The 10,384-nt window shown below is 40.9% G+C and overlaps 1 protein-coding gene across 15 annotated transcripts in view; it reads right to left on the bottom strand.

Moving 5' to 3' along the window:
* NRXN1 (neurexin 1) overlaps nucleotides 1-10,384 on the bottom strand; it is a 1,211,846-nt gene that overhangs the window by 558,561 nt on the left and 642,901 nt on the right. For all 15 annotated transcript variants that reach the window (XM_025201341.1, XM_025201393.1, XM_025201684.1 and 12 more), the window contains one exon: nucleotides 6,895-7,068. In XM_025201341.1, coding sequence (XP_025057126.1) covers nucleotides 6,895-7,068 — 174 coding nt within the window. The remainder of the gene's footprint in view (nucleotides 1-6,894; nucleotides 7,069-10,384) is intronic.

The following is a 10,384-nucleotide window of genomic DNA, read 5'->3' as shown; positions in this document are numbered from 1 at the left end:
TGTCGTGTTTGTTTTTGCGGAGCCTAGCAAACTCCGTGCGTGTGTCTTCGGTGGAGCCTAGCAAACTCCACTTGTGTTTGTCTGTAACTGCAACTCAAGAAAGTTTTTCCTGCCTGCACTGCGACCACCTACGGTGTAAGTAAAACAAATTTTAATTAACCGCTATGAGTCCGTGCCTAATTCTAGTCTGCCGTGTAAAAGTACCCGCCCTACCATTGCGGACTCCCGGCCACAGCCCGCTGCGCGCCCCCGAAAGCCTCGGACTGCTCCCGGCCCGCGCACTAACCCCAGATGATATGAATGCATGTGAAAAGTATTTACAACCCCTGAGACAGTGGGGACGCTGGCAGTGACAGGCAGGGAAGGAAAGAATGGGGGAGGAGAGGATTTGACTTTGAACATGAAGGGAAAGGAAGGAGGGGAATTTTTACCTTCTTCAGGACTGAAAGTCCTCGGCTGCTGCTCTTGCACCATGGCAGGAAATGGCACTACATTGCCTCTAGATCTGCCCCTGTCTGAGCTGACTGCAGGAAAGGTGCTTTCTAAAAGTCCTCCCTTGTGGAAGGGTATGTCATTTCAAGTTTCAAATATTCCAAAATCATGAATCAGGCTTCAAAAAATCATAGCATTGGCTCATAAATCATTTGATTCTTTTGATGGGCCTTCTAGTTCCTGAATCAGCTTCTCTCTGTTAATCATAAGGGCTAGAAACATGCTTTAAAAACAAAAGCTGAGATTGTATTATTTGACTTCATGAGCTGTGACTTTAACAAAAACACCAAATCTAGAGAAAATTGTGATAAAATTGTGAGAGTTGGATACCATCCGTGGTTCTGAAGTTGTATTTTCAACTCAGCTCCAGTCTTGCTGTGAAGGGAGAAACTTCTGTGCCTATTCAGTGTTCTGTTGAAGCCATTCATCCTTGTGGACTATGGGTCTTCATTTATTAGACTCTGCTTGTACAAACACATTGCTATGTCCTTAACCTTACTAGCATGAAAATATGCTTAATGTGAAACATAAGCATTTACAGAATGTTGTGGTTGTAAATGCTTCTGATCCACTTCTGGGTCTGCTGACAAGCATGCTGGGGAGCCCCCCCGTGCTTCTGTGGGACACTCCTTGTGCCCCAGCATTGCAGCATTCACAAGCTGCCTGCTACCTAGAGGTATGTAGAAAAAAAATTTTAAGCTGCCTCTATGTCTGAATCTCTGAATCTTTCTAAATCTCTCTGAATTGATTTGGAGGGTTCCGATTCGATTCAGAGAGATTAAAGGGTCCTCTGATTTGATTCAGATTCAGAGATTCAGCCACTGATTCAGGCCAAATCTCTGCTGAATTGAATCAGGGACCAAAGCTTCGCACAGCCCTACTGGACTCAGCTTGGCACGGTGGTGGCAATGTTGGGAAAGTGGGTTCCTTCTCCCCATGCCTGGTACTGGCCTGGCAGAAAACACCCAGGGGGTGTACTCTGTCATCTGCCACAACACCCAGATTAAGTGAGTCTGCTGGAGCATAGAGATTACCGTGCTCCAGCAGACTCCAGCGTCTTGTGTATCAGTGTCTCCATGATTAAAAATGGTGGCAGAGGCACTTTAACTAAAGCTCGTTGAATGAGCTTTACTCAAAGTGACCCTGCTGCCATTTTTAAGCATAGGGACACTGATACATGAGATGTTCCAAGTGCTTTAATTAGAGAGCGGCTCTTGAAACCACTCTAATTAAAGCACCCCCGTACTCCCGGAGCACATGTATAAATGCCCCAAGGTCGCCACCCTCCTGGGCTAAGCCAAACCCCTACACAACCTAGCTGGAGCAGGACAGGAACTTCCCTTGCCCCCAAAACAGCAGGCATATCAGCAGCAGCACGTGTGGAAGGGGGTGAAGATGGGAAGTAAGGGCGGGAAGGGAGCATGCCTCTGAGTACAGAAAGGAAGGGATCAGGAAATTCTTACCTTCTTTGGATTTTAAAAAAGTCCCCAGCCACTGGTCCTGTGGCATCATCTCCCCTCCCTAGTGGGGAGAAGTGGGGTGGAAGCTGGGAGTGCAGCCACCCTGCAGTGCCAGTCACTGCTCTCTCACTCCACTTTGTAAAATCCTGAATACACTTATGAGCTTGGATGGTGGACACCTAGTTCCCAGCACTTGGTTTAGCTTAGTATAGGTGTGAGCATCTTCAGTGTAAAATCATGCCTGTGCTCCAGGGACCTCACATTTGCCCATCTCAGCCATGTGGGCCTAGTAACCTACTCCATTGTTCTTTGCACTAAAATGCTTTTGGAACCTTTCCAAGACACTTGCAAGAGAACTGTTTGTCCTTCAGCCTGAATCGTGGGCAGGGTGTTGTCAGGACTTTCAGCACTTACATGACTTTGCTTTCATTCTTAGTGATAAGAGGGCAGGTTCCATCTGGAGTTAAATCAGCACTGGGGCTCTACCCCAGCCATGTAAGCTAACCCAGGGATGAAGCATTTCCAAACCTGGCTCAGAGGTTTTTCTGTGTGGTTGATAAAGGGATTGGCTTTAAATCCCAGATAAATGCCTAGGTTAACTACACAGCCTCAGAGGCTGGCTGATAAAAATAAGAGTAGCTAGTCTTCTTTTAAAGGAAATCAATCTGAAATACAGACATTATACAGGATATAATTTTGACCTGGCTGAATAAGAACTGACTATTAGGAAGAACTCACTATTAGGATATGTATTTAGGGAAGTAAATTTAGGGAAGTATGATTGTCTTTCATTTTATGAGGGAGTCATCCAGAAATTATAAAATAGCAGCATGGGAAATCTCTAGATTGTATGCACCTAAGATTTTCTGTAGCTCTTTTAAACAAGCTGGGTCACAACTTTCCTGCCCTTACGGATGTGCGTGCAGGGCTCAGTCATGCTCTAAATGAATTTGATTGGAGTTTTACAATTCAATTTGGTGGGAGCATGACTTTTGGGCATGTAGAACAAAAAAATGAATGGCTTCTTATATCTGCAATAAGCAAGTGTACAGAGTAAAACAAGGACCTACTTCAAAAAATATCCAGCTATTTTTTTATAAGCGCTTTCACAATCATAAACTTTCTCTTCATATTGATGTAAACTTAAAAGGAAAAATTCAAACCCAAATTTATATGGGAAATTATGGTTTACATTACTTTTGCAACCAGGCCAGCTTGTTTAGCTCCTTAAATGTCTATACTGTTACAAACAGTAAACATCTGAAGCAAAACATTACTGATAAATGAATGCAAACTGCCTTGTTTGTAACATAGATTAATAAACTCATTCTGGTTTTGTGACATTGATTTTATAACTGTGATTATTGCCTCTTTTAAAATATAAATGGATGAAATTATGAAGACCATTCTTAATAACAATCACAGTATTCTATGTAATGATTTTATTCTGAATAAGTTTTCACTATTAGAATATGTTCTTTGAGAATGGTTCAGTTCTATTTCACAGTCTAAATATATAGATGATACTGGCTTTTTATTTTTAAGAATAAGCAGATATGTTTTAAATAATGGATAAGAAAAAATAGGCAAAAAAAATCAGAAAATGTGATTCAAATGTAACTTGTAAACTAGCTTGACTGTAAAATCATGCATCATATGTTGATGTATGTATGGAAGAGGTGGTAAGCCATGTAATTTCTCAGGCTAACCCTACTAGCTTGATCTGATACTAATCAAAAGCCCATCAAAATGAATGAAAACATGAAGAATGCATGCGTGCGTGCGTGTGTGTGTGTGTGTGTGTGTGTGTGTGCACTTTTTAAGGTAATAGATGATTTGAGGCCATGGATCAGATGATAATCTTCAGGTCATACAATACACAAATGGACTTAGATATTAAAGCATTAAGTGCTGTAGGACCTATATTTTAGGCACCTGACTTCCGAATTGGAATCTGCAGCTTTAAGTGAGGCACCTAAACACAGAAGATGCAGCATCCAGCAGTATGCTACTTTGGGAAGGAGGAGAGGGGGAGGTGCCCAAGTGGACAGCCAGTAGGAAATGCCATAGTTGGGGCTGTGTCTTAAACTTTACTCTTTTCTTCAAGACCTAAGAAATTCCCTGATATAGGCACTTATGTCAAGCCCTGAAACCTCCCCTGAGCTTTAGGCACCCAAGTCATCCCTATTGGGATTGAAGAACTGGCTCTTAAAATACAGTTGGAAGTGGTGGCATTGCTTCCTACCTTTTATATAGTAACCAAGTGGAACAAGCAATCCCTCAGGGAGTGGAAGACCTGGGTTCAAATACACAGTTGTGATATCAGAGGAGAGTGGTTTAACCATCATGAGTGGGGGTGAGGACACACATTTCAGTCCCCAGTTGAAGTTGGGCCACCATACAGGAAAAAGTGTAACAGTCTGGGGATCTACAAGAGGGATAAGCAAGGAAGGTACTCATCTGCATGAGTTCCAGACTCTCCTCCTAGGGTTGTTTATGTATTCTGCATTAAAAGAATAAATATGTCCTTGAAACTTAGCACTCCTATCATCCACACCACTGGGCTAGACAGGCATGCTCTGGCCACACTGCTGAGTGAAAATGGCTTGGCTCTTAGGTTTTCTGATTAATTCATTCCTGTTGGTGAATGTTAAGTATAGTCAAAGCAGGCCTAGTAAATTGGGCCCGTCTGGGAATTTAGGCACAGGGGGTGTCTTTATACATGCTCCAGGGTGGCGGGGGTGTGGAAGGGCATCATTAATAGGTGAATAACCTTGGGCACTTAAGAGGTTAGTGTTTTAGGAGTTTTAAAGATAAAGCTTCCAGTCTTAGACACTTAAAGTACATCTATGTCCTGCTTTAGGCATTTATGGGGAAATTCAGACTGGACTTTTAGGCTACGTACAGACATTCAAGAAGCCTAAAGTGGATTTGGACTAACTTATGTGGATTTCTCTAAGTGGATTAGGTAGCACCCTTTGTGGGGGGGGGGGGGGGCGGGCATGCAGGTTGCCTGCACTGGCAGAGCCCAGCAGTTTAAGGGTGCTCCTGCATTACCAAGCACAGCTGAGCAGCTGGGCTACCCCATATTAGCTGCCAGTCACATGCCTCCTCCACCTCCCCCTGCCAGCTCTCTGTCAGTCACAGGCATCTGTGAACTGTACACAAGTAGTGGATTCAGCAGTGTGATCTGCTCCATGGATTGGTGCCTGCTTGCAGGGGTCTGCGGGTTCCTGGGTGGGTTCCTGCACACCCATCCCAGGACCCCCATGACCCCTGTGAGTGGGCACACACCCACTTTTTCCTGTATGGTGTTATTCAGAGCCTACAAAGGAGCATGGGATGCTGTGGGTCAGTGAACTAATTTGATTTGATAGGGAATCTGGTGCAGAAGTTTGATGGTCTGGACTAACCTAATTGGAATAAAGTTGAGTGTACATTGATCTAAGACTATCTTAGACTGGGTTATGCCATTTTTAGTCTGGACTATGTGCCCCAAACTTCTGTACAGATACAGGTTTGGTTTGAATTCCATGCTGAGTGTGGATTATGTGCAACATCTATAACTAGCCTTAGGTTTTGGCCTGCTTAAAAATATTTTGGTTTGTCCTTGTTAGAACCACATAGACACCATATCTAAGGAAAAGTGAGCTGTGGATTTTATACATTTTTGTGCCTCATCAACAGAATTTAAAGTGTTTACTAAATTTAAGTTAAAGGATGAATCAGTTGCACCTGTGCAAACCTACAGTAGGCACAGGTATCAGTAAAGACAGAATTTATCTAGCAGAACCTTTATACTGATGGAGTCTGAGAAAGAGATAACTCAGCTTGTGCAGCTTAAAAATACTTCCTTAATGTACACTGAACACACTTGATTGGAAAGTCATTGAGACACACAGAAAACCTCACAATGCCATTTCAACAGTTGCTTTGAGAGGTAAAATGGTACACTAGAAAAAGAAAAAAGTATGTATAACAGAATTGCCACAAAGTTTAGAAGGTTAGGAATAAAATACAGGTAGGGACACAGGACAAATTTATGTTATCTAATATAGCAAAGTAAACATTACACGCAATTAAACTACTATACGAACTATCATATCCAAACCAAAACCATGAGTATGAATACCCCTGTATTATGAGCTGGTTGTAATCAAGATCAACATTTTGTGGCCTCTATAGTAAAAAACACATAAGTAATTATATGGGGCAAAGGCCTTGCTTTATTACTCTTTTGAGGCCTAATTCTTTCCTGACTTGCATCACATGCTATTTCACTGGAGCCAATAAAGCGAATCTTAGTGTAAGACAAAAAAATATTTTGGCTGTTATTGATTTCACTGCCTAGGAACCTTTGTTTACAATGGCTCTTAATCTAAGGGGATAACAAAGAACAGGAAAAAGATTGGCAGAGGACTGATGCTGAATAGTAATGTACACTAGCCCTAAAGTAATGTTATCAGAAGGCCTACCACCAAAAATGGATTTCTAACATCAGTCAGCTAAGGGTTATACATTAGTTGATCTGTAAGTGCTATGAGGATACAAAAGTTATAAAGAAGCTACTGTTTCAATGATTAATTGAAACATATTTCAAACAAACAAAGGCATGCACATCACTTTGTCTCTGGAGGAGGATGGAAACTAAAGATTATATTCAAAATATAAACTATTGTTCTCAGGTTAATTTGTGCTTTGCAGGGTGGGTATACCATTTCTTCCTCCTTGGCATTTATTCTCATTAATAATGCAACATTTGTTTTACAAGTAAGGCACAACACAAATTAATTAGAGCAGGTAAAATTTAAAACCTTTATATACGGAAACAACACATAAACAGGACATGTGAGGATTGGTCTACCAATTGTGCAATCAGATATAAAAATATCTGGTTTATACGGGGAAGTACACAGGATAAAATCAGTAAAACATTCAGTACCTTCACATCCTCTTTCTATTTGCCCATTGCAAAACAGAGCATCCGAGATAAGATCAGGGAGACGTCCATTCAGGTCTACTGATGCAAGGCAACCTTGAAATCCCTCTTTTGCATGTACTAGTTTTGGTAAGGATTTATACATTTCTTTGGCTACTCCTCCAATGTACAAGTCACCTGTTAAACAGAAATAAATATTAGTCCTAGAAAATTAGTCCTAGAAAATTAGGTAGCTGAAGCAGCTTGGTACTGCTTGAATACCTGCCCTTCTCATTCTGAATGACTGAGTTCTTGGAAAGACATCTTTTATATAGTGTTTTTTGTCAGGGTTATTCAACACCATGCGGCCCTCCAAGCTGTTTTCTGAGGCCCAAGGTGCTGTGATGGGAAACAAAAGTAAACACTGTACTTTCATTTTGGGGGGAGGGGGGGGGGTGATGTGATATCGCTTCTTGTAAGGTCTTTGAATATGGCTCGCTGGCCCACTGAGTGATAAAAAGTTCATGATCTGGCCCCACATTCAAAAAGGTTGAACAACCCTGCTTTAGACTAATCCTAAATAACCTCAAACCACACAACAAAAAACAAGATTTTAGAAGAGGGATGAGAGTGATGGGATGGGGTGGAAGGGGAGAGTCAGAAGGGTTTGGCGGGTTGGTTATGGTGGCTGGCTGACAAAATTCCTGGCTGAATTTTAATGATGCTGGATTTCTTTTTATAATAATAATTATACTCAGCTTCCTAGAGCATTGCACAAACATTTTTTCATTATTATAATACATATAAATAAATATATTTATGGCTAATATAATGTTAATGGATTTTTAGGCTCTTGGATATTCTAGCAAAAGATGTAGCAGAATTTAATTTCAAGTAGATATAAATACACCATTTGGTGTTATACCATTACTGTATTTTCTCACATACAACACACTTTTTTTCAAAAAACACCTGCAGAAAATTGCAGTGTACATTATATGCAAGAAACATAGTAAGAGCATTTCCGCAAGTTGCTTGAAGTCTCTGCAGGTTACCAGGCAAAAATGAAAGTAAAATCTTCAAGACACTGCTCCAGAGTCTTGAGCTGGCTCATTACCCTGCCACAAATTCATTTTAAGACATGATGGCAACCAGGCACAAAAATGTTACACATCTTTTGTGGAATATTTTTGTGGCTATTTTCCTGTTTTCTATTGCCACTGATTCCTTGAACATGTGGCAGTGTTACTTTTTATGGTGTGATGTCATATTTGTAACATCTGCCAGGGGTCTTCGTTACTTACTACAAAGAAATGTAGTATTTATTTACTACTACTTTTTTTTTTTTCATTTGGTCTTTCCAGAAACAAGGCATGTATTATATTTTGGGGTGTTGTATGGAAGAAGACACAGTATTATTTTTTTCTGTGCTGTAGGTATCCACAGTATTTCAATTTTAAGTAAAATAAGATAGTGCTTGGTCCCCAAAAGTTGTTATCCTAGTATTAGTTGCTGATGTACAATTATTTAATAATACTATATGTTAAGTACTTTTAGGACCAGATTATGGTAATATCTATGGGGCTAAGAAAAAAGCAGAAGGAGTGAGGCTCAGTGAGAAGGATGCTGCCCTAGATAGGAGGGGCTCTAGGTTCTGCCTTATGCCCCCATTGTAGAAGAAACTTCCTACTGCTGTTTATTCTTTTTATTAAAATATTAAATGCAAAGATTATAGAAGTCAATGGAAACAGGGATCAGAACCCAGGTCTCCTTCCTTCCATGGAAATTCCTATTTCACTGGACCCTACACCCTCTGGCTTGTTTTTTTCTGGACTCCAGTGTTCCCATCTTGGCTGGTCAGTGGACCAAGATATGTCCCAGTTCCAAGAGGAAATGTCTAGAGTCTAGACCATGGCTTGGTGGCTAGAGCATGTTTCTAGGAAGTGGAAGATGCACTTCCATTATCCCATATTTATCCATCTGTCTTAAGAGGGCCTTATAACTGCTATTGGGCCTCACAACTGCTATTGGCAGGAACAGTGCTCTTTCCAAGTGTCAAATGGTTGCTAGCCATGTATTCTCCCCAATTAATGTATTAGCAACTGTCAGAGAGATAGGCAACTGTCTGGGCAATTCTGTTCTGTCCTACAGTCTATGTGGCCATAGTTCAGGTTCCTGAGCACATCCAGAAGGGAATCACAGGGTGAGCATAGCTACACAAGTGGAAATAAAATCCAAACTCTGATTAAAGGTATTATATTGTGCTTATGTTGCTACATTAATAGCATCTTTGTGCCTGGGAAACTTTAAACCCACACATGGATTTTTAGCCACCTTCTGAGTTCAGTGGCAGCTGAGGTCTTTAGGACTGTAAATTTGGACTTCTAAATTCTAAGTAAGTATGTAAACACTTTTTTTTAGGTCTTGTTCTTGTTTTAAGTTGGCCAAAGTTACACAAAACATACTGGCAGAGGAGGTAATTTTCAGAGTTCTATGTTAGTACTTTAACCATCATTCCTCTCCCAACGGACTTGGTACATGTATATTCACTGACAGGGGACTTAGGTAGCCCTGTATGCTATCATGCTAAAAATATAAGCACAATAAAATATATCATGCTGGAAGGCTTAAATTACATTCAAAGAAAGCTCAAGTAAACTGCAGGGAAAAAGGGAAATAAATTGTTTTTTACTCACTATTTCACTGCACAGTACATTATACAGTGGTATATTATCTGTCTAACTATATTCTTAAACTGCACCAAACATGGTGAAAAGTGATTGCCTACTTCTTGGCCATTCTTCTCCTGCAGAAGGGGACCTGCTGCCTTCATGACTCCTATTGCTAATAATTATGCAGATTCAAGAAAACTAGATATGGTTTAAAAAGTACAAACAGATTATTCTAAATTCTTTCGCACAGGCATTGTCTTTGTTTTATGTTCTTACAATCCTTAGCATAATCAGGTCCTGGCTGTAAATGGAACTCAAAACATTGCAGCAATAGGAATAGGAAGGACACTTGATGCCCAGAAGCTTGTTCAACAGCTCTCCCAACTATACTGTTGGCTCAATAAAATATATCACAAAAAAGCTTTGCCTCTTGTATATTTTCTGGACCATTACAGAAATAACAGCACTCCACCCTGAATAGAAATGTGAATTAATGATAAATATGCCCATTGAACAGTACAACAATTCTAACCTGGTACATTTAAAAACCCTGTGTAGCAGGCTTGCCTTTTGGAGCTTGGGTCGAGTCCCAGGCTTGAAATCTTGCTGTTTTGATTGGTGGAGCCCATCCACCAATCAGGAGGCAACAAGAGGAGTTAACTCATGCCCCTTTCCTGAGGGTGGGGGAGAAGAGTTCCCTGCCCTGGACCTGATTGAAGACTGCAACACTCAGGTCCAGAAGACTTCAGGGGCAGAACCCTGGAGAGTATAAAGGAACTGCGTGCCCAGCATGAGGAGAACTCATTGGGAACAAAGAAGAGAGAAGAGCGGGGCTTAGAAGC

This window comes from Alligator sinensis, unplaced genomic scaffold (genome assembly GCF_000455745.1).
Source record: "Alligator sinensis unplaced genomic scaffold, ASM45574v1 scaffold131_1, whole genome shotgun sequence".
In the NCBI taxonomy this organism is placed as follows: domain Eukaryota; kingdom Metazoa; phylum Chordata; order Crocodylia; family Alligatoridae; genus Alligator; species Alligator sinensis.
The sequence above is the reverse complement of the archived record's forward strand: the minus strand, read 5'-3'. Positions and strand labels throughout refer to the sequence as shown.